At 43.7% G+C, this 27,095-nt stretch overlaps 1 protein-coding gene across 6 annotated transcripts in view; it reads right to left on the reverse strand.

Annotated features, from left to right (window-relative positions):
- Window positions 1-27,095, reverse strand: part of CHCHD6 (coiled-coil-helix-coiled-coil-helix domain containing 6) — a 450,070-nt gene that overhangs the window by 294,127 nt on the left and 128,848 nt on the right. For 4 of the 6 annotated variants that reach the window (XM_089682444.1, XM_089682443.1, XM_089682446.1 and 1 more), the window contains exon 5: window positions 9,344-9,364. The exons of the other annotated variants lie outside the window; for them this stretch is intronic. In XM_089682444.1, coding sequence (XP_089538570.1) covers window positions 9,344-9,364 — 21 coding nt within the window. The remainder of the gene's footprint in view (window positions 1-9,343; window positions 9,365-27,095) is intronic. 6 annotated transcript variants of the gene reach the window in all.

The raw sequence follows: 27,095 nt of genomic DNA on the forward strand, positions 1-27,095 counted from the left end.
AATGCAGCAAAAGCTGATTTTTTTCATTTTATATTGAGCTCTTTTTTTTATCTTGTTATTTTTGTCTACAGTACTGCTTTAAATCAACCTAGGGTTTAGTAAGCTAAAAAAAACTTTACAGTAACAGACAGAGTAATCAGCTAAAAAAAAACTTTACAGTAACAGACAGAGTAATCAGCTGTATCCAACAATAAAATGCCAGTTTATACCCACCTTTACCATGTTCTGCTAATTAGACTGGAGGAGTCGCACTAAACAAGAACACTTGAATGCTCCCTTGAGGGGCCTATATCTTGGCCCTTCTAGCACACAAAGGGTGCTATCCAAATAATAGGGGTTGCCGCTGCTAATTAATCTGCACGTGCGCATCTGCATATGGTTTCCAGGACGGCGTGCCTGCACCCAAGCAGTGTAAATATTTCTCTGCGCTAATGATTTATAATAAGCATATAATAGGCACTTGGGGCTCCTTTCTTTTTGTCTGAGGTTCCATGTAATTTCTCTGCAACCAATCAGCCGAAACAATGGGCGGAATTATTTACATTGTCATTAAACAAACAGGGACCAGCTCCAAAATATGTACCGTGCCCTGATCAGAATAAAACTAAAGGCCATTGTCCAGATGCGTGTCACAGTGTAAAAGTAAAAGCATAGATCGAACTTTCCAAGAGATATGATCCCGTAAGGCTGGTCTTATATGGGCTAAATTTTAGAAGACTCCGTAAGAGCTCATCCTCTCCCTTCCATTTCACATTCCGTTTTGACGTCTTTTCCAGCAAAACAATGCAGCTGCCTTCAGTCCTCAGAGCTTGCCAACGCACTGTATGTAGGGAAAGGGATCTTGAGAAATGTAGTTCTGGGGCCATGCCTACGTCAATTGGAACCATCTTCAGTCAATCACGAATGCTGCTTCCAGACTCATCTACCTACCTTACCAACCACTCAGTGTCTGTTACTCCTCTCTGTCAATCCCTCTACTGGCTTCTGATTTCCCAGCAAATTGAATTCAAAATACTAACAAACAGGGGCGGACTGACCATTTGGAAACTCGGGCACTGCCCGAGGGCCCGGGGTCAGTAGGGGGCCCCATGAGATGCCCCTGGTACCTTTTTCATAGGTTTTTTTGAGTTTGGGCAAGGACACAGGGGCCCCATGATCCCCTACTGCCCGGGGGCCCCATGAGTTGTCAGTCTGCCCCTGCCTGTGATCCATTTTCTGCCAACAGTGGGCTAAAGCTCGCTGTTGGCTGATGTCACTCAATCGGTCCAGGCTCAGGAAAGATCTAGAGTTTAAAGTCAGAATCACCCAGATGCCTGGACCAGCAGCTGGCTCAGCCTCTCAGTGATTGGCTCCCACCCTCTCAGTGAGCAGTTCCCACCCTCCCCACAACACAGCACTCCAGTAAGCGCTGGAGGGACAGGACAGCCAGTGACTGACAGCCACAATCAATCTGCCCGGGGGCCCCATGAGTTGTCAGTCCGCCCCTGCTAACAACAAGAAAATGGTTAGTATCCTGCAAGATACCTCTGCCAAGTTTGAGTGAGTCTGGAACCCATGGTTTAGCTACCTGCAAGCTACGTCCTAAAATTGCTCTGCTTTCTATGTGCTGGCTCAGTCAAGCTTGTCGTGTGGGTGGATTCTATTTCTTTTGTTCTTTTTTGCTTTTCTTTTTCTCCCTTCTCTTGCCCAATTGGCCCTCTGATGGCTTGATGCCTTGATGTAATTTAATGATACATTGAATAGTATTTTGTTTTCTTTTGTACCAGATATATGGGATTATAGACCTTGGGCTTTGGCACACTAGGATTGCTTCCACTCATCCAGCTTTTCTATATGTGCCTGCAGTTGACCAATCCTGGTGCCTCCTGCTCCGAGGTGGATTAAGACATCTGGACTTGATTTACGCTCTGTCTATTTCATTGATGTATATGATCTTTTGGTATTTTTTTGCCTCGCCTGCGTTGTTTCTACTGTATGACCATCGGGGGCCTATAGTGCCACTGTTGTCTACCTGTTTATATGTTCATCTCCAATAACAATAAAAATATTGAAACAGAAAATACTAACAACATGCCAAGCCATCCACAACTCTGCCCCGAGCAACATCACCAGTCTCGTCTCCAAATATCACCCAAACCGTCCTCTCCGCACCTCCCAAGACCTCCTCCTCTCTAGCTCTCGTTTCCTCCTTCCATGCTCATCTCCAGGACTTCTTTAGAGCCTCTCTCATCCTCTAGAACAGTGGTTCTCAACCTGTGGGTCGTGACCCCTTTGGGGGTCAAACGACCCTTTCACATGGGTCGCCTAAGACCATCGGAAAACACATATTTCCGATGTGTACAGAGCAGCTACTGTGTAGAAAGCAGCTACTGTGTTGAAAGCAGCTGCTGCGCTGGAAGCAGCTGCTGCGTTGAAAGCAGCTGCTGTGTTAAAAGCAGCTGCTGTGTTAAAAGCAGCTGCTGTGTTGAAAGCAGCTACTGTGTTGAAAGCAGCCACTGTGTTGAAAGCAGCCACTGTGTTGAAAGCAGCTACTGTGTTGAAAGCAGCCACTGTGTTGAAAGCAGCCACTGTGTTGAAAGCAGCCACTGTGTTGAAAGCAGCCGTATTGGAGGTAAAACGACACTTCATGAATTATAATTACTGGGTAAAGAATTTTATGGTTGGGGGGTCACCATAACATGAGGAACTGTATTAAAGGGTCGCGGCATTAGGAAGGTTGAGAACCACTGCTCTAGAACTCTCTACCTCAATCTATCCTGCTATCTCCCAGTTTGGCTGCCTTTAGGCGATCCCTGATGACTGGACTGGAGCTGATTAAAAAAAAAATAAGTATACAGATCTTTTTTATACAGGAGGGGAGGGGGGGAACATTTTAGGAATAGTTAGAGTTGGGCTTTTCTTTTAAGGGATATATTAAAACAGAGATAGAGATGACTCCACAAAATGGTCGCACTGTTGTTCTGGGCTAACCTCAATACCTCTGGCTGCAGTTACCTTTCATTCATTCTGATTGAGCTAAAAAGCTGAAAAGCTGCTTAGCGCACAAAATGGCTCTCTAACAGAATAGCTGTGCTAGCAATAAATCTAAGCCATTTAGGATAACCCGCCCACTTCACCGCTTGCCGAAAAGCAAAGCCAGGCGATGCTTAACCTCTCAGGATACCACTGGCCCCGATTGTGAGGAAAGAAAAATAACTGCTGCAGAATTTAATGAATATTATGCATGCTAAAACTCATTAGACAGAATAACCTGTGATCTGTGGACTGCCTACTCAAACCAATGGGAAGCGGATTCCCGGCAACCGCCGGCTGATGCCAAAAAGGTGCAACAATTGGCACCAGCAATTAGCAACCTTTCATTTTAGAAAGTGCATATCCCTTTCATTATTTTTACTCTGAACCACTTAGCAGATTTAACCGCACAAAGGTTTCCTGAGAGGCCAGGCCGCTGATTGCTGTTTGTGGGGGATTCTAGTGCATCTCCTTTTGTTTCAGAGTGAGTTTATATGTTTTTTTATATTATTTTTAGTTCCTTTTTTTGGCTCGCAGGAAAAACAAGCAAGGTGTTGGGGGAAAAAAAGAAAGCTTTGAAAGCCACAGACGGGTTCGATTCTGACTCTAAGATTTCGGTTTGTGATTTGAAGAATTTAAAGAGTATGTAAACCCAACATTTCATAGTCCTGATATGTTCCTGCTGTACCATGTACTTGCATGGAATAGTCTCCTGTTCTCTTTGTATTGCTTCCTTTGTGTAAACTCCCTGGTAATCCTGGCAGGCCCTCTGCTTTCCTATGAAAAACTGACCACACTAGGCATGAGAGCACAGCATGGTCAATTCTGTAGCTGTGCTGTGAACACAGTGTGCTCTCCTCCAATTACAAGATTTGTCCTGACACTAGGGTTGCCACCTCATCCCTTTACCCCCGGTTCACATATATGCGGGCCATGTTTTGCACGGGCAGGAGAGCCCATTCATTTGAATGGACTCCCGTGACACGCAGGGAAGAAGTCCCTGCACTTCTTTTGAAAATGCAGCCGAGGTTCCCAGTACGGTTGTGTTTTCCAGTGCGGGCGGCGTGCTATTAGAACTAATGGCCCCCATGCACGGGTCTGCATTTCTCTTTGCGGATGGTGCAGCTGCACTGATTTTCATGCGGATCCACAGAGGCACCACCTGCACAAATGTGAATCTAGGGTTAAAACTGAACACATTAATTACACAGGTTCTGAGGCTAATTTATTGCGGATAAGGCACTAAGTGAGCTTAATTACCACCTTAATCAGCCACAGAACCTGTGTAATTAATATATGTTTGGGTTTAAAGGGATGAGGTGACAACCCTACCTGACAAACCCATCTCCTGCACAGCCATTCACTGGGAGGACCAGTTTTTCCTCCCTTATCTCTCTATGCAGCTGAGAACTGAGGGTATGTCATCACATATAAAAAAGGAAAAAACATTATAATGCTTCTTATATCTATACACAAATGTTTTGCCTTTCTTTTCTGTTTTAAACTAAATGGGTTGTTTTACAAGGTGAGGGTTTACATATGCTGTAAAGTGCGTGTATGTTAGATAGGGGTCTTAGATTGTAAGCTCCTTGAGTGCAGGGACTGATGTATAAAATGTATTAATAATATGCACTTTTACAACTGTTTTACCTGTTGTGCAATATGGAGGCCTTGTATAAAAAGGATGAGGACACTTTACAGATTATCCAGTTCAGCAAACTCTCTGCCACTTCCCCACCTCCGGACTACTTGCTACTACTTGCCCTTCCTGAGATCTCTACCTCCTGTAAGCCCAGCTATAAGCCTTCCTCTCCCATCTATCAGCTAAGTGGTTAGCACTTCCACCTAGCAGTGCTCGGGTCGTTGGTTCGAATCCCAACCACGGCACCACCTGCCTGGAGATTGCATGTTCTCCCTGTGCCTGCATGGGTTTCCTCCGGGTACTTTGGTTTCCTCCCACAATCCAAAGACATGCTGGTAGGTTAATTGGATCCTGTCTAAATTGTCCCTAGTATGTGTATGTATGAATGTGAGCAGGGGCGGACTGACCATTTGGAAACTCAGGCACTGCCCGAGGGCCCGGGGTCAGTAGGGGGCCCCATGAGATGCCCCTGGTACCTTTTTTCATAGGCTTTTTTGAGTTTGGCCAAGGACACAGGGGCCTTATGATACCCTAATGCCCGGGGGCCCCATGAGTTGTCAGTCCGCCCCTGAATGTGAGTTAGGGACCTTAGATTGTACGCCCCTTGAGGGTTAAGGACCTTAGATTGTACACCCCTTGAGGGTTAGGGACCTTAGATTGTACGCCCCTTGAGGGTTAGGGACTGATGTGAATGTACAATATATATGTAAAGTGCTGCTTAAATTGACGGCGCTATATACAGTCAGGTCCATAAATATTGGGACATCGACACAATTCTAACATTTTTGGCTCTATACAACACCACAATGGATTTGAAATGAAACAAACAAGATGTGCTTTAACTGCACACTCTCAGCTTTAATTTGAGGGTATTTACATCCAAATCAGGTGAACGGTGTAGGAATTACAACAGTTTGCATATGTGCCTCCCACTTATTAAGGGGCCAAAAGTAATGGGACAATTGGCTTCTCAGCTGTTCCATGGCCAGGTGTGTGTTATTCCCTCATTATCCCAATTACAATGAGCAGATAAAAGGTCCAGAGTTAATTTCAAGTGTGCTATTTGCATTTGGAATCTGTTGCTGTCAACTCTGAAGATGAGATCCAAAGAGCTGTCACTATCAGTGAAGCAAGCCATCATTAGGCTGAAAAAACAAAACAAACCCATCAGAGAGATAGCAAAAACATTAGGCGTGGCCAAAACAACTGTTTGGAACATTCTTAAAAAGAAGGAACGCACGGGTGAGCTCAGCAACACCAAAAGACCCGGAAGACCACGGAAAACAACTGTGGTGGATGACCGAAGAATTCTTTCCCTGGTGAAGAAAATACCCTTCACAACAGTTGGCCAGATCAAGAACGCTCTCCAGGAGGTAGGTGTATGTGTGTCAAAGTCAACAATCAAGAGAAGACTTCACCAGAGTGAATACAGAGGGTTCACCACAAGATGTAAACCATTGGTGAGCCTCAAAAACAGGAAGGCCAGATTAGAGTTTGCCAAACGACATCTAAAAAAGCCTTCACAGTTCTGGAACAACATTCTATGGACAGATGAGACCAAGATCAACTTGTACCAGAGTGATGGGAAGAGAAGAGTATGGAGAAGGAAAGGAACTGCTCATGATCCTAAGCATACCACCTCATCAGTGAAGCATGGTGGTGGTAGTGTCATGGCGTGGGCATGTATGGCTGCCAATGGAACTGCTTCTCTTGTATTTATTGATGATGTGACTGCTGACAAAAGCAGCCGGATGAATTCTGAAGTGTTTCGGGAATATTATCTGCTCATATTCAGCCAAATGCTTCACAACTCATTGGACGCCGCTTCACAGTGCAGATGGACAATGACCCAAAGCAGACTGCAAAAGCAACCAAAGAGTTTTTTAAGGGAAAGAAGTGGAATGTTATGCAATGGCCAAGTCAATCACCTGACCTGAATCCGATTGAGCATGCATTTCACTTGCTGAAGACAAAACTGAAGGGAAAATGCCCCAAGAACAAGCAGGAACTGAAGACAGTTGCAGTAGAGGCCTGGCAGAGCATCACCAGGGATGAAACCCAGCGTCTGGTGATGTCTATGCGTTCCAGACTTCAGGCTGTAATTGACTGCAAAGGATTTGCAACCAAGTATTAAAAAGTGAAAGTTTGATTTATGATTATTATTCTGTCCCATTACTTTTGGTCCCTTAACAAGTGGGAGGCACATATGCAAACTGTTGTAATTCCTACACCGTTCACCTGATTTGGATGTAAATACCCTCAAATTAAAGCTGACAGTCTGCAGTTAAAGCACATCTTGTTCGTTTCATTTCAAATCCATTGTGGTGTTGTATAGAGCCAAAAATGTTAGAATTGTGTAGATGTCCCAATATTTATGGACCTGACTGTAAGTACCTGAAATAAATAGTGGGCAAAGTCTAGCCAGAAATTCTCATGGGCATGAGCCGGATTGTGATGGAGCTCAGGTAAGTATTGGGGGGGCTGCTGCACAAAGGAGGTTTACCTACATCCATAGAATGCATGAAGGTAAAAAAAAACCTTGAGCTTTTACAACCACTTTGGGAAAGCCTAAAATTCTTCTTTAACCCCTTCGCGCCGGCGCCTCCTGGCCCTTTAAGGTCATGTGACCGCCATGATTCACTGTCATGGCAGTCACATGATCAGGAAAGGTCCCGATCGAAAGAGGGGATCGGGACTTTTCTGTGAGTACCGGACATGTGTGCTGGGAGCGAGCAGGGCGCGCGCTCTCAGCACATATGTTTTTGTTAATTGCACGCAAATGTGCGGCCGCTTGGCATCAAGGCCCAAACGCCAGGAGGCCGCACATTTGTGTGCAGTCGGCGTCAAGAGGTTAATTTGTAAAGTGCTGTGCAAATTGTTGGCAAAAAAGAAATCCTGCATTATAATAATAAAAAATAATACTGTATTAGTATTAGCAAAACTATCTCACTGACTGTTATGAACAACACTTTTTCTTGGATCCAGCGTCTCGGCATAGTTTTACTGAAAATGTAGTACTACCACAGACTAGGATCCAGTGACCTCATTAACTGGCAACGGTCTGGTAATGTGATTTATTATATATTACAGGTACTTATATAGCACCATCAATCTACACAGTGCTTTACATATATTGTACATTCACATCAGTCCCCAACCCTCAAGGGGCGCACAATCTAAGGTCCCTAACCCTCAAGGGGCGTACAATCTAAGGTCCCTAACCCTCAAGGGGCATACAATCTAAGGTCCCTAAACCTCAAGGGGCGTACAATCTAAGGTCCCTAACCCTCAAGGGGCGTACAATCTAAGGTCCCTAACCCTCAAGGGGCGTACAATCTAAGGTCCCTAACCCTCAAGGGGCGTACAATATAAGGTCCCTAACCCTCAAGGGGAGTACAATCTAAGGTCCCTAACCCTCAAGGGGCATACAATATAAGGTCCCTAACCCTCAAGGGGAGTACAATCTAAGGTCCCTAACTCACATTCATACATACACATACTAGGGCCAATTTAGACAGGAGCCAATTAACCTACCAGCATGTCTTTGGAGTGTGGTAGGAAACCAGAGTACCCAGAGGAAACCCACGCAGGCACAGGGAGAACATGCAAACTCCAGGCAGGTGGTGCCGTGGTTGGGATTCGAACCGACAACCCTAGTACTGCCAGGTGGAAGTGCTAACCATTTAGCCACTGTGCTGCCCCAACTACCTACCAGCATGTCTTTGGAGTGTGGGAGGAAACCAGAGTACCCAGAGGAAACCCATGCAGGCACAGGGAGAACATGCAAACTCCAGGCAGGTGGTGTCGTGGTTGGGATTCAAACCGACAACCTGCCAGGCGGAAGTGCTAACCATTTAGCAACTGTGCTGCCCCGACTACCTACCAGCATGTCTTTGGAGTCTGGGAGGAAACCAGAGTACCCGGAGGACACCCACGCAGGCACAGGGAGAACATGCAAACTCCAGGCAGGTGGTTCCGTGGAGACAGGCACAGGGAGAACATGCAAACTCCAGGCAGGTGGTGCCGTGGTTGGGATTCAAACTGACAACCCTAGTACTGCCAGGCATAAGTGCTAACCATTTAGCCACTGTGCTGCCCCAACTACCTACCAGCATGTCTTTGGAGTGTGGGAGGAAACCAGAGTACCCGGAGGAAACCCACACAGGCACAGGGAGAACATGCAAACTCCAGGCAGGTGGTGTCGTGGTTGGGATTCGAACCGACAACCCTAGCACTGCCAGGCGGAAGTGCTAACCATTTAGCCACTGTGCTGCCCATAACCAACTGATCTAATCCACTTACTGCAAATAGGGCCTCTCATTCCAACCACGAGTAGGCTGGTAATACTGTCAAGATTCAGGAACTTGGAAAAAGCTTCATAGATTAAAAAAAAAAAAAACACAAAACTAAAAATGTGAAACATGCCCATGCCTCTAAATTAATTTTGAAACGTCTCTAAATTAAATCAACGTTAATGCAACAACAATTAGCCCAGTTTGTTGTTTCCTTCATGCACAAATGGGCCACTTTACAGAAACCATTAAACAAAAAATAAAAAAGCAAAAACACAGAGAAAAGGCGAAGAGAAGAGACGGAAATGAAATACACTTTGGCTTCCACAAAAAATCCTCAGCACAGTGACAATATGACAAGTGAAATAAGCATGAACACGAGCCAAACAGTGCTTACCCATTCATCCAAATCCGCAGGCTTTGCAAAATAAAAAAAAAAAAAGGAGAGGGGGAGAGAGATAGAGGGAGAGAGAGAGAGAAAGGAGGGGAAGAAAAAAAAGCAAGAATGTCAGTGATTTATTAAGTCGGAGGTTCAGCGGCACAAAGCTCTGCGTGCACCAAGTGTAGAGAAAGCTCAGGAATCGCAGAACATTAGATCAGCGAGCGGTGACTGTTGTATAAATCGCTGCACAGCAGGGCCGGAGCGGGAACCTGGGTCTTACAAAGCCTCAAAGAGAGACTTCAAGGACCATTCCAATGCAACAACGGGCACAATTCTTCACTCCGGGGGCTGAATGCTTTTCACTTTTTTTCTTTTCGTATTGAGCCAAACTTTTACCTTTTATTTAGGCTTCATGTTTTTTAACATTTTTTTTTATTATGGGAACAAAGTAGCTCACATTACCATTTGTTTACAAAAAATTAACGATGCTGAAAATGACAATTACTAGCTTTGGGAGAATGGGCCTGTTCAAACCGGAACTCGGTGCAGAAAGTCAGTGTTCAGTTTACATTTCCCACACCATATTCAAAATGCACTGCAGCTGCGATATGCAACGGGTATCAATATTATGGGCAGCACAGTGGCTAAATGGTTAGTACTTCCGCCTGGCAGTACTAGGGTTGTTGGTTCGAATACCAACCACAGCACCACCTGCCTGGAGTTTGCATGTTCTCCCTGTGCCTGCGTGGGTTTCCTCCGGGTACTCCATTTTTCTCCCACACTCCAAAGACATGCTGGTGGGTAGTTGGGGCAGCACAGTGGCTAAATGGTTAGCACCTCTGCCTGGCAGTACTAGGGTTGTCGGTTCAAATCCCAAGTTAGGGACCTTAGATTGTACGCCCCTTGAGGGTTAGGGACCTTAGATTGTACGCCCCTTGAGGGTTAGGGACCTTAGATTGTACATCCCTTGAGGGTTAGGGACCTTAGATTGTACGCCCCTTGAGGGTTAGGGACCTTAGATTGTACGCCCCTTGAGGGTTAGGGACCTTAGATCGTACGCCCCTTGAGGGTTAGGGACTGATGTGAATGTACAATATATATGTAAAGTGCTGCGTAAATTGACGGTGCTATATAAGTACCTGAAATAAATAAATATTAAGCTGACACCCCAAATGCAGGTCATAAACGCAATGCATTTGCCCACACCAGATCCAATGGTTCAAAAGTACCATGCGATGCGGTTGCAGTGAGTTTGCAGTGAGCAGTGCATGCACTACATTTGCTCTGGTGCGTGAGATTTCAGCGCATTCAAAATGAATGGGCTGAAACAGAAGCGGACTGACCATTTGGAAACTCGGGCACTGCCTGAGGGCCCGGGCTCAGTAGGGGGCCCCATGAGATGCCCCTGGTACCTTTTTCATAGGCTTTTTTGAGTTTGGGCAAGGACACAGGGGCCCCATGATCCCCTATTGCCCGGGGGCCCCATGAGTTGTCAGTCCACCCATGATACGGACATAATCAGACCGCTAGGGAGGTTAATTGGGTTCAATTGAAAGTGTTGTTTAGGTTTGACCTCCTATTATCTGGTTTTTGGTAAATCTAAAGCAAATTTTCTAAAGAAAAATGTATAATGTATGGCCAGCCTTACTTTTTACCACATTCACTAAGCAAGGGAAATTTCCTTGCAAAGTGAACAGCCTATTTGCTGTTAGTAAACCAAAATCATGGGGCCCCATGATCCCCTATTGCCCGGGGGCCCCATGAGTTGTCAGTCTGCCCCTGGGCTGAAATCGCACCACACAGGCCTGTATGTGAAGGTTCACACTAGAATGCAGTGCGGAAAACCTGTAATCCCTGCACATTTCTCACTCCACATTCAAATTGCACTGCCCTTGCAATCTGCAGCAGGTGTCAGTGCAATCTAATGCAGGCCATAGACGAGTCGAACATCGGGCGATTTTTCCAACGATAAACAAAAAAGCGGTCGTTCGTTACCACCAACGATTACAAAAATCGGCGGACTAAATCATAAAGTTCACCCCATATAACAGCCAAACTTCTGTTCCTTGCAGGTCACGGCTCATGAACACATTTTTTTTCATCCGATTTGGCCATCATTTCCGGGAAAATCGTCCGTTTTCCGCAAATTTTCCAACATGACCGATAATCTCAAAGTGCAAAAAACCAGCCGACCAATTAACCCACTAACAGTGTGAAAATCGGCCGATTTTTCTTTCAGATGAAAAGTCGGCCGATTTTCAAACCGTCTATGGCCTGCATCAGGCTACGTTCACACTAGCTTTGTCAGTAGGCGTCAGACAGACCTTTGGAAAGAGTTTTTAACACTTCTCAAATGCCTATGCAAATTCTGCACATGGCAGCACACAGTGCTGTTCACACTGAAGCGTTCGCATCATGTCGCAGCAAAACTGAGTTGAAGCCTCCCATTCAAGTCTATGGTGCTGCTCTGGCAGGCGTTTGTGGTGCGGTTGCGGTGCGGTTGCGGAGCGTTAATACCATTTAACGTCATTATAGGAGTTTGCGGTGCAGTTTTAACGCTTGGCAAACGCCTATCAAACATCTCAAAACCGAGCATAGGGCGATTTTGGAGCGTTTGAGGAGCAATAAAACGGCTTCCCAAACGCCTGTCTAATGCCTGTCAAACACTATAGGGGCGTTTGGCAAGAGTTAGAAATAAAGTCAAGTGTGAATGAGCCCTAAATGACACCACAAACGCGGGTCACAAAGGTAATGCGTTTGCCTGCACCGGATCACATGATTCAAAACGAACAGGCAATTCAGTTGCAGTGCAGATCCAAAATCAATGCATGCAGATCTTTGACGTGATGCAGTGCGATTGGAGCCCATTGAAATTAATGGGTTTCAATCACACTGCGCTGAATCACATGGGAAATGCAGAGAAGCATCAATATGTACATTTAAAAAAAAAAAAAAAAAAACATTAAAAAAACAATAAAAACAAAACAAACAAAAACAACTAAAACAAAAAAAAAGAAAAAGCTAAAAAAGAAAAAAAAAAAAAAAAACACCCCCCCCCCCACACAAAAAAAAAAAAGAAGAAGGACAGACTCTATGCACCACTCGGTCTTTTTCTGCCGTCACTTTTCTATGTTTCTATGAGTATGGGGGCATATGGCCATTCACTTCTATGGCTTCCCAGCCCCTAGGGTTAATGGGTTCCAATCGCACTGCGCTGAATCACATGCGAAATGCAGAGAATGCAGAGAAGCATCAATCTGTACATCAAAAAAAAAAAAACATTAAACAAAAACAATAAAACCAAAACAAACAAAAACAACTAAAAAAATTAAAAAAATAAAAATACAAAACTAAAAAAAAAAAAAAAAAAAAAAAAAGACCAAAAGGACAGACTCGATGAACCACTCGGTCTTTTTCTGCCGTCACTTTTCTATGTTTCTATGGGTATAGGGGCATATGGCAATTCACTTCTATGGCTTCCCAGCCCCTAGGAGGTTGAAGGACCAGGTACATATTATGACCGGCAGGGCCTAGGCGAAAAGTTTTTAAAAATTAAAAAAAAATAGATTTAAAAAAATTCCAGAAATTCTGCTTTAGGGAGGAGGGGAAGTGTTAAGACGGAACTAACTTCCCTTTGGAAGTTAAGCTCTGCTTCAAAGAGGAACTTCACCCAAATAAAAAAAAGTTACTGTTAATGCTATAAAATGATCATTAGCAGAACAGTGGCTAAGTGGTTAGCACTTCCACCTGGCAGCACTAGGGTCATTGGTTTGAATCTCAACCACGGTACTACCTGTGCCTTCCTGGGTTTCCTCCAGGTATTCTTGTTTCCTCCCACGCTCCAAAGACATGCTGGTAGGTTAATTGGCTCCTGTCTAAACTGGTCCTAGTATGTGTATGTATGAATGTGAGTTAGGGACCTTAGATTGTACACCCCTTGAGGGTTAGGGACCTTAGATTGTACGCCCCTTGAGGGTTAGGGACCTTAGATTGTACGCCCCTTGAGGGTTAGGGACCTTAGATTGTACGCCCCTTGAGGGTTAGGGACCTTAGACTGTACAGTTGTGACCAAAATTATTCAACCCCCACTGAAATTGAGTGTTTTGGCCAGTTTGACATTGCTTTTGATCATTCAGTCATCTTGCTTACATTTACATTAAAGAGGCACTTGTAGGTCAGACAAATATAACATAACAGTTATAATGAAATAACCACAAATGTCTTTTCTGTGCTCACAGCATTATCAGTTTTATTCAACCCCCAAGTGACATTCAATCTTAGTACTTAGTACAGCATCCTTTTACAGTTATAACAGCTTTTAAACGTGAAGCATAGCTTGACACAAGTGTCTTGCAGCGATCTACGGGTATCTTCGCCCATTCTTCATGGGCAAAGGCCTCCAGTTCAGTCACATTCTTAGGCTTGCGCACTGCAACTGCTTTCTTTAAGTCCCACCAGAGGTTCTCAATCGGATTTAAGTCTGGTGACTGCGATGGCCACTCCAAAATGTTCCAGCCTTTCCTCTGCAACCATGCTCTAGTGGACTTGGAGGTATGCTTGGGATCATTGTCCTGTTGAAAGGTCCAACGTCTCCCAAGCCTCAGGTGTGTGACGGACTGCATCACGTTTCCATCCAATATCTCCTGGTACTGAAGAGAATTCATGGTACCTTGCACACGCTGAAGCTTCCCTGTACCTGCAGAAGCAAAACAGCCCCAAAGCATGATTGACCCTCCACCATGCTTCACAGTAGGCAAGGTGTTCTTTTCATCATAGGCCTTGTTCTTCCTCCTCCAAACATAGCGTTGATCCATGGGCCCAAACAGTTCTAATTTTGTTTCATCAGTCCACAGAACACTATCCCACAACTTTTGTGGTTTGTCCACATGGCTTTTGGCATACTGCAGTCGACTCTTCTTATTCTTTGGAGACAGCAAGGGGGTACGCCTGGGAGTTCTGGCACGGAGGCCTTCATTACGCAGTGTGCGTCTTATTGTCTGGGCTGAAACTTCTGTACCCACATCTGACAAATCTTTTCTCAGTTCCTCAGCAGTCACACGGGGACTTCTCTCCACTCTACGCTTCAGGTAGCGCACAGCAGTCGAAGTCAGCATCTTCTTTCTGCCACGACCAGGTAGCGTTTCAACAGTGCCCTTTGCCTTGAATTTGCGAATGATGCTTCCTAAGGTGTCTCTTGGTATGTTTAACATCTTTGCAATCTTCTTATAGCCATTGCCCTTCCTGTGAAGAGAAATCACCTCTTCTCTTGTCTTCCTGGACCATTCTCTTGCCTTCACCATGTTTGTAACCACACCAGTAAATGTCTAGAAGGAGCTGAGTATCACAGTCATTTTAAAGCTGCCTAATTGGTGCTTATTATGCTTGATTGCTGCTCGGTGACATCCACAGGTGTTTTCAATACCTGATGGAAAGCACCTGTATGAACCTCTGTTCTTCAGAGTGGTAGTCTTTAAGGGGTTGAATAATTGTGGCAATGAAGAAACCACATAAGAACCATTTACTACTGTATTACATAAACAATTGATGTCATTTTAGTTGCATTTGGGTAGTTACAACGTCCTTGTAGGATTTGATTCTGAATACAATTCCAAATGTACACTATAGTCCCTAAACCCCTTTACAGCATTGGGGGTTGAATAATTTTGGTCACAACTGTACGCCCCTTGAGGGTTAGGGACCTTAGATTGTACTCCCCTTGAGGGTTAGGGACCTTAGATTGTACGCCCCTTGAGGGTTAGGGACCTTAGATTGTACGCCCCTTGAGGGTTAGGGACTGATGTGAATGTACAATGCATAATGTATATAGACAGCACTATAGAGGTGCCCAAACAAATGACATCACTGCTTCCTGGAGAAAGAACTACAGAAGGGATGTGCCAAGACCAGTGGCTGGGGGAAAAGAAGGCATAGCAGCCAGCGGTCTTACAAACAGGAAACCAAAGTGAATAGGCTATTTCATAGAAATCCTGAGTGAACCAGGTGATGGATGACATATTCAGGGAAGGCAGGAAATCAGCAACAAGGACATGTAAAGACGTTTTTGCCCGGAGTTCTGCTTTAAGTATACTTTCAGTAAAAGTACACTAACCCACCCTCTCTAGTCCTCATACTAGAAACCTCCCAGCAGTGAACCCATCATATAGGTTTGTGTTGGGTCAGCTCCCAAGACTGGTAAATCTCAGGGAGATGGCCCCCTATGAGTCTGTGAGGGCTCACCGCACAGGCAATGCTAGCTTTGAAGAGGAATATGGCCAGCGGATGGCCACAGCTTGGCCCAGGCAATGGTGGTCTTCTTGAGATAAGTGAGCAGCTGGGATGAGGATTTCTAATATAATGTAGCTTAGGAGTGCTGGATAAGGTGGATTTATGTACTTTTGGTTTTCTAAAGAGAAAGTACAGCATTGGTCACCTCCTTTTAGGTATGCTGTCATTAATTGTATCCTCTGACGGAGAGAAGGGTTGCTGGTCTGATTTATTCACATATGGGTATAAATTTCAGCTTATGTGTGTACATCTAAGCTTGAGCTATTGAGCTCTGTAAAGAACTTTGTTTTTACAACAGATGCGGCAAGGAGGAAATAGAGAATGTAAACAACTAAAAATCGAAAGCTCCAACTTTTGGTAGTCAATGAGGATACAAAGTTTCTTGTTGCTGAAGATTAAAGACAGGGTACGTATAGGAGTTACTTAGCAGTTTACATTTCAAAATGTACATATTTGACTGAAGTGTACCTTTTTAGGATAAAAAAGAGAAGCATTTTTTTTTTTGTTGCAATAAATCTTTCTTTATTCAAAATATTAAAAGATTTTCTTTCCCCGTTTCCAGCCATTTCTGTGCCCTCTACTTCCCCATGTGCCCTTTCTTACGCTTCAGTTGGCAATTTCGGACAGCTGCATTAGCACAGGAATTGACGTCTAACCTCCCGTGAAAGGTCTCACCACTGTACAAATTCTCCAAACGAAACTCTGTCACAAGGCCTAACTGCCGCTCTTCACTGTCTGATATTTTTGGCCTTTCTTATCATTTCTGGGTCAGGTTACGAATACATTAACCCCCTCTTTTTTAACTTTTTTTTTTTTTCCCTATAGGGTTTTTTTGGGATTTTGTTCAGTATTTCGAAATATATATTTCATTTATGGTTTCTGCCTGACCTATTTTTTTTAACAAAGTAAAAAATTGGCATTAAAGAGATGGAAAAGAATGCATTTTGAAAAGAATTCAATAACTTCCCAGGGGGTTGGCTGTGCCCAGTACCTGCTCACTATATATATATATATATATATATATATATATATATATATATATATATATATATATATATATATATTGGCCTACTTTGTACGAAAAAAAAAGGAAAGGCATTTGAAACAAAAGAAAAAAGTGAAAATAATTAATCCTACCTATGAGTGTGTAATGTATGGGGCTTTATAAATTGCCTTACTAATGAATTCAACAAAACAATTCACGTAGATTTTTCTTTATGCCTTCTGAGAGTGCTATATAGTAAAAAAAACTCTCATACTTTTAAAAATAAATAATATTCACTCATATTGGGGCTCATTCCCACCAAAGCACATGATTTACCATGGGCTGGCATGCAGTTGTACAATCTGTTGCGCTACAAAGCATTTTTAACCAATTTTTTCCTTTTTTAAATTCTTTTTTTGCTCTCTTCTCACCAATGCATAGTACAAAGTTGTGATAAACTGTTTCATGCCCTATTTTTCACAATATCAATTCAGCATTGAAGACAATAGTATTTTGCTTGACCTTGCCTTATGACTGTGTTGAGCAAAATAGCCCAGCACTGGCTATGTGAATGAGCCCGAACAGATGTGTCATGACCTGGATCACCTGCTGGTGGCACTGTGGTTCCCAGAGTGGAAGGTTGTAGTTCCAGTGTCCACCAGCGGGTGCCTCCCAACATATCCGATTAATCAATCTCCACCTGATGCTGGCTGCTGGGAGGGTATTTAGTTCCTCTACTAATTCCCTGTGCTTCAGTGTTTTGCTTTCTAGCCAGATACTGCTAGCTAACAAATGCTGGCCCTGCTCTTGCTTCTGCCTAGCATCCTGTACCCTGCTGCCTTGTATCTGCTTCCCTTGTTCCTGATCCCAGTCTTGCTTTCCCCCTTTCCTTGCATCTCTGGTATTACCCTGTTTATCTGTGTTCCTTGTTTTGTATATATTGTATAAAAGTCAATTTGCCAGTTAGGATTTCTGTTACTTAGTTTGCTAGTTACGGTTTTGTCATTTGGTTATGGTTTACTTGTATCTTCATGTTTGCGGTGTTTCCGGTTTACTGATGTTTGAATGGGTTATGTTTCACTATTAATAAACTTGCCTAAAACATATATAGTCTGGTCTCAGTTTTCAAAGTGTACATTCTCATATCTTGCCATCCCTGCTGCTGATCCCTGACAAAATGATTGGTTACATAAACAGTAGTTTCAGGATCATTCTAGTCAAGTTCTCAGTGGTAGACATGACCTTTAATAATGCTGCATACAGCAGGTCTCTGAACCCAGTAGTTGTGATGGCATCACCTATGGATCCATTTCCAAGTTTCTTTGGGTCAACACGGATTCTTCTTTTATTGTATTCAAAACATCGAATTACCAGTCAAAACACCAATTACCTTTTAAATTTTGAGACATTCCAGAAGCTACACACTACACCCTTATTCAATGCTGAACCTGACTCTAGGGTTGATTTACTAAAACTGGAAAGTGAAAAATCTGGTGCAGCTCTGCATAGAAACCAATCAGCTTCCAGGTTTTATTGCCAAAGGTTAATTGAAAAAGCTGAAGTTAGAACCTGATTGGCTGCCATGCACAGCTGCACCAGAATTTGCCCAGTTTTAGTAAATTAACCCCTCTCTGTTCATCTAAACAAAACTTTATGTCTGTTGTGCATTAATCAATAAGACATTTTAAAATAATGATAATAATAGGGCTGTGACCATAAGAAGTAATGAAGAATGGCACTCCAAGTACATACATGCAACAATCCGGTGGCTTCAATACTGCTGGGTGTTGGCCTCCAACAGGGCTTGACCAGCCTGCCGAAATGAAGTATCAAAGAGAATAGGGATCTGCATGCCAGTTGCCAGCCCAATCACCATGTGTAGAAAAAGCCAACCTTCTAACACATTTCACCCTCCCACTGGCTTAGTCAGAGCTGAAGCCATTTTGTGACACCTCAATTTTATATCCATTTATCAATCATAAAAATCTGTTTGGGCATTAGATGTATTTTTCAAAACTTTTGTTTTAGTTTTGGATAAAGTTTTAGTTTAGTTTTGCATGTCAGTTTCTTGTGCTGTCTGTGCCCCCCCCCGTTAGGGAGATTCACCCTCTCCATTATCATTGAAAGTAAAAGAAAATCACAAATTTTGGGTTGTCCAAAAAAAAAAGTAATAGAGGAGAAATCTTCTGATGGTGACATTGGTTCTGGTGACCTGGGGGTCCCCAAGGAATTCCCTTAATTTGCAGGGATTTCCTCTCACTTCCTGTTCGGCTATAGGACAGAAAACAAAAGTAAATCTCCACAGTGGGACACAGATGGCAAAAAAAACCCTGACGGGTTATAATCCAAAATGAAAAAAAAAAACAAAAAAAAACATTTTGCCTATAGTTAACATTAACACTGAATTTATCTATATTCTGCCTCCTTCCTCTCAACATGGGGACCGGTTTGTAGGATAGGTTATCGGTCTCACGAGAATTTGCCATCGTGCTGAAAATCTCGATGTTCAACAACAAGCACTTTCCTCATTAAGAAGTAATGTTTACCAGACTTCACTATGGTCCAGTTGAATTTATGAGGCCATACGAGATCAGCCTGCCAGGGATTGATGAGATGGAAGAGATTCGGTAAGTAGGCAGATTACTGACATGTTTGATATGTAACAGCAGGCACTATATTCGCTCTAATTGGTAATAAAATCTTCCAAAAGCTGACCCATTACTCTGTGCTATGATAAACTACAGAAACTTGCCTCTGTTCTTATTTCATCTAAAAAAAAAAAAAATCCAAACTACAAAATGACCTAAAGTATCCTGGAGAATAATAACTGGTTGATCTGCAATCCTCTTGTTTATGCCCATGAGCAATGTTTATCGACTGTTCATTCATCTGCCCCATGCAGCCATCTCTTACATAGAAAAACAATAAAAAAAAGGAACAAAGAAAAAAAAAAATCCAGAAAAAATAATAGCCGCAGACGGCGCGCTGATGCGTTAAAACATCGATGGTTGTAAATGTTTCTTGCAACGGAATGATTATATTGACAGAGGCACAAAGTTTTTCAAAGGCACACTGTAAATATAAGGGCGCTTTTCTGTATTGACGCCAAATTGCTCATCCGGCGGACATGCAAAATCATATAGATAATTAAAGGGTCAGTACACCCAAAGCTTATTTTACAGAGTTATTTTAGCTGCCGGAAGTTACTAAAAAATTGTTTTTATTGCCATCTGTGGCCCAGTTGGGATGATTTTTATTCACTTTCTGTTCTGGTACTTGACACAGGGACAGGAAGGGACAGAAAATGAGGCAACAGAAAGAAATGACAAAAATGCAATCTCTTCCCTGTTCTATCCAGAACTAAACAAAGCAATTTTCCTGAGTATCACTTTACCCTGCCATAATTACAGGTAACACTCAAAAAATTAGAATATCGTGCAAAAGTTAATTTATTTCAGTAATGCAACTTAAAAGGTGAAACTAATATATGAGATAGACTCATTACATGCAAAGCAAGATAGTTCAAGCCGTGATTTGTCATCATTGTAATGATTATGGCTTACAGCTCATGAAAACCCCAAATCCACAATCTCAGAAAATGAGAATATTCCATGCAATCAATAAAACAAGTATTGTACATAGAACAATATCGGACCTCTGAAAAGTAGAAGCATGCATATGTACGATATTCTAATTTTTCGAGTTTCACCTGTATATGGCCAAAGCTTGTTGACATCTGACCATCACATCTATACAAACTTGTTGGACATTCAGTTCCAAAACCATTGGCATTATTATAGAGTTGCCTCCCCTTTGCAGCTTTAACTGCCTCCAGTCCTCTAGGAAGGCTATGCACCAGATTTTGGAATGTAAATTTCTCAGACACAGCACAAAGCCATATGTCATAAAGATAGTAGCAGCCTCAGGAAGCTTCCTCCAAGCGATGCCCCCAACATGTTTTGCCCCGAGGTAGAGCATAACGCATTGGGGGCCTTGCTTGAACAGAGCTTGCTGAGGCTGCTACTATTCTTATGACATACAGCTTTGCACAATGTGCGATGTCCGAGATACTTCCTATACCCTTACATTATGCAATGAGTTAGGACGTACTTCCATCCAGTCCGCATCCACAACAGGATCCACTGGACAAGTCTTTGAAAGAGGAAAGAACAAACTGAGGGCGCACAGGCCTAGTGCATTACCATAAAAAATGTTTAAAAGGAAATAAAGTAGGTGTTGTACTCACAAACGACAATAAAGTCAAGGCACATCATAAAAGAACAGCTGGGTCAACACCGCGCTGAGTAACAGTCCGCAATAGGGAGTGTAGACATTCAATAGGCTGACGAGTTTCGAGGACTTGCCTCTTCCTCAGAGCCACTGACAGTACAACACCTATATTATATTTTTTATTAAACATTTTTTGATGGTAATGCACTAGGCCTGTGCGTCCTCTGTTTATTCTTTCCTCATTCAGTATATTTGGATTCCCCCGGTCTATTTGGGGGCAGCAAGGTGTGCATGTTCTAGGACATTCTTAATGAGAGATATATATATATATATATATACATACACACACACACACACACACACACACACATACCCATGCCGAAAACAGCTTCAACTCTTCTGGAAAGGCCGTCCACAAGGTTTAGGAGGGTGTCTATGGGAAGGTTGGACCATTCTTCCAGAAGCACATTTGTGAGGTCAGGCACTGATGTCGGGGGAGGAGGCCTGGCTCACAGTCTCCACTCTAATTCATCCCAAAGGTGTTCTATGGGGTTGAGGTCAGGACTCTGTGCAGGACAGTCATGTTCCTCCACCCCAAACTGGCTCCTCCATGTCTTTATGGACCTTGCTTTGTGCACTGGTGTGCTAGCATGTTGGAACAGGAAGGGGCCATCCCCAAACTCTTCCCACAAAGTCAGGAGCATGAAATTGTCCAAAATGTCTTGGTATGCTGACGCCTTAAGAGTTCCCTTCACTGGAACTAGGGGGCCAATCCCAACCACTGAAAAGCAACCCCACACCATAATCCCTCCTCCACCAAACTTTACACTTGGCACAATGCAGTCAGGTAAGTACCGTTCTCCTGGTAACCATCAAACACAGACACGTCCATCGGATTGCCAGACAGAGAAGCGTGATTTGTCACTCCAGAGAACATGTCTCCACTGCTCTAGAGTCCAGTGGCGGCGTGCTTTACACCACTGTATCCAACGCTTTGCATTGCACTTAGTGATGTAAGGCTTGGATGCAGCTGCTCAGCCATGGAAATCCATTCCATGAAGCTCTCTTCGCACTGTTGTTGTGCTAATCTGAAGGCCACATGAAGTTTGGAGGTATTTAGCTATTGACACTGCAGACAGTTGGCGACTTCTGCGCACTTTAGCATGCGCTGACCCTGCTCAGTCATTTTACGTGGCCTACCACTTGGTGGCTGAGTTGCTGTTGTTCCCAGTTGCTTCCTCTTTGTTATAATCCCACTAACAGTTGAGCGTGGAATATTTAGTAGCCAGGAAATGTCACGGATGGACTTATTGCACAGGTGACCACCTATCACGGGACCACGCTTGGAGTCACTGAGCTCCTGAGAGTGACCCATTCTTTCACCAATGTTTGTGGAAGCAGTCTGCATGCCTAGGGGCTTGATATTATACACTTGTGGCCATGGAGGTGATTGGAACACCTGAATCCAATGATTTCGATTGGATCCCAATACGTTTGGCAATATATATATATATATATATATATATATATATATATATATATATATTTATTTATATTATAGTGTTTATGGATTGGGGGAAGAACTCAGAGAATAACCTACAAACACAATGAAAACATAATAAACAGTTAACTAGTTACTTCTTCAGCTCATTTACAAAAAAACCCCAAAAATAAGCCTTCTCACCTAGACTAGAGTTCATTTTTGTAATCAGCCGCTTCATCAAATCGTATTAACAGCAACAAAATGAAGATCACTTTAGATTATTTCCATTTATCAGTTCCAACGCCTAAAACAAAACCCGCCAGACCACTACGTCATTCTCTGCAGTATGAAAATTACTCACTCTCCATGTACAGCAGATACAAGAGCAAGATCTAGTTAGCAGTTCATCAATCCTCAGGTAAAAGGCTTTGTCAGAATGTGTTACAGAAGTGATGACGGGGAGATCGAGAATAGAGAAATGGCAACTTCTGCAATTATATAAAGGGTTGCTGGTGTGAAAATATGGGACAGGCACACGTCAATGGTCCACCTAATTATACACAAGCATCTTCATGCCATTATTGTATGCATGGAGCGGAGCAATGCTGAATGCCGAAGCAGCTCAAGCACCTGTATAAAATCAGTGTCAGCTCAAGTCTTTAGATACTCTCCAAATATAATGTAAGAATGCAATGGGAGAGCTGGTTGCTTTTCCATAACACAGTGCCTTGGATTTATGGGGTACCCAGGGGCAGACTGACCATTTGGAAACTCGGGCACTGCCCGAGGGCCTGGGGTCAGTAGGAGGCCCCATGAGATGCCCCTGGTAACTTTTTCATAAGCTTTTTTGAGTTTGGGCAAGGACACAGGGGCCCCATGATCCCCTATTGCCCGGGGGCCCCAAGAGTTGTCAGTCCGCCCCTGGGGGTACCATAAAATAATCAGAAACCTAGACATGTCTGCATTACCAAATGGAACATGGTGTACATGGGCCAATGTGCAAACAAGTACACTTGAAAACTGCAAAAGCACCATGTGATTCAACTGTGGTTCCATTTTGAAAAAGGTGCAGGCACCTTTTTTGCAGGAAACGCAGGTACAACAGCCCACTCAAAAGAATGGGCTGTCATGCCCATTCAAACACGGGCCGCAAACCTTCTCAAGTGTGAACCTAGCCTTAAAAAGTACTGAATGCTAAGGGGCAGGAAAGATTGGCCAATCACATGACCACCATGATTGGCTGTCGCAGTAATCACATTATCAGGAACTGGTCCCACCAGCTACTGATCATTAGCAGGGACCAAGAGCGGTCTTTCACAGCTTGGTCTCTGTTTTAGGAGTACGCACTGAGCACTCTCTCAGCACAGAAACACTGGCAGCCCAACTACACATATGTGCGGCATATGGGCATTATAGCCCACCTTTTTGCCACCGCACATACTGTATGTGTTTCGGGGTCATAAAGAGGTTAAACCCTCCATCTGAGCTTTTGCTCTGGTGCTCTATTGAAGTGGGGCTTCTGATTATGAGGGAGTATATGACTTCTACCATGTGACAGTGCTCAGCCCTAAGCAGCCAATAGTAAGCCTGTATAGTGTCACACGGGGGTAGAGACATCCTTCAACGAAGCTCCAAGAGCTGCACTTAGCCAGGGTGGAGCATGGATCAGTCAGCATACCTTGCTGAGGGATGGGCTATCAGGCATCACTGTCAATAGGTTGGTGACAGTGTCTCTTTAAAATTGAAATTATAGTGATATTAAAAGGCTTGGTTTTTATTTTTTTTTAAATAATAAACATGTCATACTTACCTGCTCTGTGTAATGGTTTTGTACATAGCAGCCCTGGTCCTCTTGTTCTTGGGTCCCCCGTTGTTGCTCCTGGCCTCTCCTTCGTGCTGAGTGCCTTCACAGCAAACCACTTGCTATGGGGGTACTTGTGTGTGCTCGCTCCTAAGCCCCACTCTGCCCCACAATGAGGAGGGAGAGACCTGGGAGAGCCACTGCCCCAGGGCCCATCAATGGATCGAGATCAGGATCAGGCTAGTTTTAGAGGGGCTTGGGGGAAGCAGCACACTGAACCTTTGCACTTTAAAGTGGTTGTAAAGTCCAAATTCCCCTGAAAAGGGAAGTTTAGCTTATACTCCCTCTTCCCCAACGCCTCTACTACTTTTGGATGTTTTTGTTCTGGGAGCAGATACCCATTTCTGACAGGTACCCGCTCCCACTTCCGCTCTGCTCACCTAGGCATGCAGGGTGGAAGTTTGCCCCATAACCTCCTGGGACACATCACAAAAGCCAGAAGACTGCGGGACCATTGATAAAGCACAGCACATTTTGCACATGCGCAGTGGGAAGCCAGCTGTGAAACACCAGGAAGTCACAGCTGGCTTCCCACAAGCAAGATGGCGGTGCTGGTGATGGGGGCAAAGCACTGGTCTGTGTGATGATAGTGGAAGATCCCTGGGCTGGTAAGTGTCTGTATATTAAACGTTAACAGCTTTTTGTAGCGGCTGACTTTTCATTTTTTTTTATAACTGACTGGAGTGCCTCTTTAAAGGGATAATTCACCATAAAGCTGCCTATGCAGATATGGGGTGTCTGTAGATAAAACCAAGCTGTGCAGCTCTGGCTAAACTTGAATAATAGCCTTGCAATAAGTGTAGTCCATTTACTTACCTCCTGGAGTCTGACTGGAAAGCGCCCAGGGTGTTGCTAGGTAAGGCCTAGTCATTTCTGTTCACCTTCACCATCACAGGAGTGAGCTCTCAGATGCTGAGCTCAGATATACTACATGAAGGGAGAGAAGGAGCATGTGAGGGGCTTTGATTCCAAGAAAGAGCTCACTCCTGTGATGCTGTGGGTGAGCAGTGATGACTAGGCTTCACTTAGCAACATCCTAGCAACGTCCAGGGAGTACTCCAGTCAGGCTTCATGGAGGTACATAAATAGCCTACACCAGGGGCGGACTGACAACTCATAGGGCCCCCGGGCAATAGGAGATCATGGGGCCCCTGTGTTCTTGCCCAAACTCAAAAAGCCTATGAAAAAAGGTACCAGGGGCATCTCATGGGGCCCCCTACTGACCCCGGGCCATCGGGCAGTGCCCGAGTTTCCAAATGGTCAGTCCGCCCCTGGTCTACACCTATAGTAAGGGTAATACAGTTGCAAGAAAAAGTATGTGAACCCCTTGGGATTATGTGGAGTTTTGCATGAATTGGGAATAAAATGTGCTCTGAACGTCATCTAAGTCACAACAATAGAAGAACACAGTCTGCTGAACATAATACTACACAAACATTGCAACTGTATTCAACTTTATTCAGAGACACAGTGGGGTTTATTTACTAAAGCTGGAGAGTCCAAAATCAGACTCCCTTCTGCATAGAAACCAATCAGCTTCTAACCTCAGCATGTTCAATGAAGCTTTGGCAATGAAACCTGGAAGCGGATTGGTTTCTATGCAGAAGGGAGTCTGATTTTGGACTCTCCAGCTTTAGTAAATAAACCCCAGTTTGTCATTATCCACAGGCACCCCTTATCTGCATAGGGAGGTTTCTGGTAAAGGTGAAATAACATTTTAATTTTCAATACAGTAGGGAAATATTAAAATATACTGAGGGTGTCAAGACAGAACAGGAAGTAAGGGGAAATTGACACGTAAAACCTCAGACCAGTTCACAGCTTTCCCTACTCTATGAAAACTTTAAAGAAAAAAAAAAAGTTTGGGTTAGAGTTGGGATTTAAGGTATGCTGAGGCACTGCTGCAGCCAATTTGATGCTTTTAGAGATTTACTTAATGGTCACATCCAAAGATGAGACACCCCGTTCAACGTGTTGCCTGCAATCTGACCTCAATCAAGCTCTGCAGGTTTCTGGGAAAGCCTGTCAGCCAATTACAAGGATGAGAATTCTGGGAAATCCTGTCCAAAGACGGAGAGCTGCTGCCACTGTTGCAAGGAAGAGAGATTTGAAATTTTTTGGCAGTTTTACAGAATCATAGTGGCTGAAGATTGAAATGGAAAGGTAATTTTTAATCTTGGTTTATTACGAAATGACCCGCGTAGCGGTTATGTACAGTATGTTATGTCATTTTAAACAAAAGTGAACTTTATTTTAAAGGGGTCGGTTAAAAAGGGAAGCAGTTCCAAGCAGTTATAATGGGAAACAGCTGTAAAATATTTCCTTTTTCTGTGCAGCCAGTCCAGGCAATGCTAAATAGCTGCCCTATTCTAAAATGTGAAAGCACATTGATTGCGTTTGACATTATTTATCCCGCTGGTGAATGCCCCACTTCCTGCTGGGTCTAAACCAGAGATGGAAGCTTTCTGACTTTTGGCCGCAACCTTCGGTCAGCCACTATAATTGCTGAAGCACTGGCTCTAAGGGCTTGTTCAGGCCAGCACCTTTGGACTGCATTGGGCACCACTGCTTAATGCAGTCCCAACACAAGAACAAGGCAATTTGCCTCATGTCAGTTTACAGGAACAAGCTTATTTATGCCTAGGGTACCCGTAACAAGGTTTATCTTCACCTTATCCATTGCTCTCCGAGCAGCTGGTGCTCTCCTCTTCTCCCCAATGCTCCAGCTTGTGGTGGGTTCCTCTGCATACTCGTATACACTATATTGCCAAAAGTATTGGGACACTCTTTCAAATCATTGGATTCAGGTGTTCCAATCACCTCCATGGACACAGGTGTATACAATCAAGCACCTAGCCATGCAGACTGCTTCTCAAGGTCGCTCTCAGGAGCTCAGTGAATTCAAGCGTGGTACCGTGATAGG

Source organism: Staurois parvus, unplaced genomic scaffold (assembly GCF_062004578.1).
Source record: "Staurois parvus isolate SC_StPar_1 unplaced genomic scaffold, SC_StPar_1.0 ptg000290l, whole genome shotgun sequence".
NCBI lineage: Eukaryota > Metazoa > Chordata > Amphibia > Anura > Ranidae > Staurois > Staurois parvus.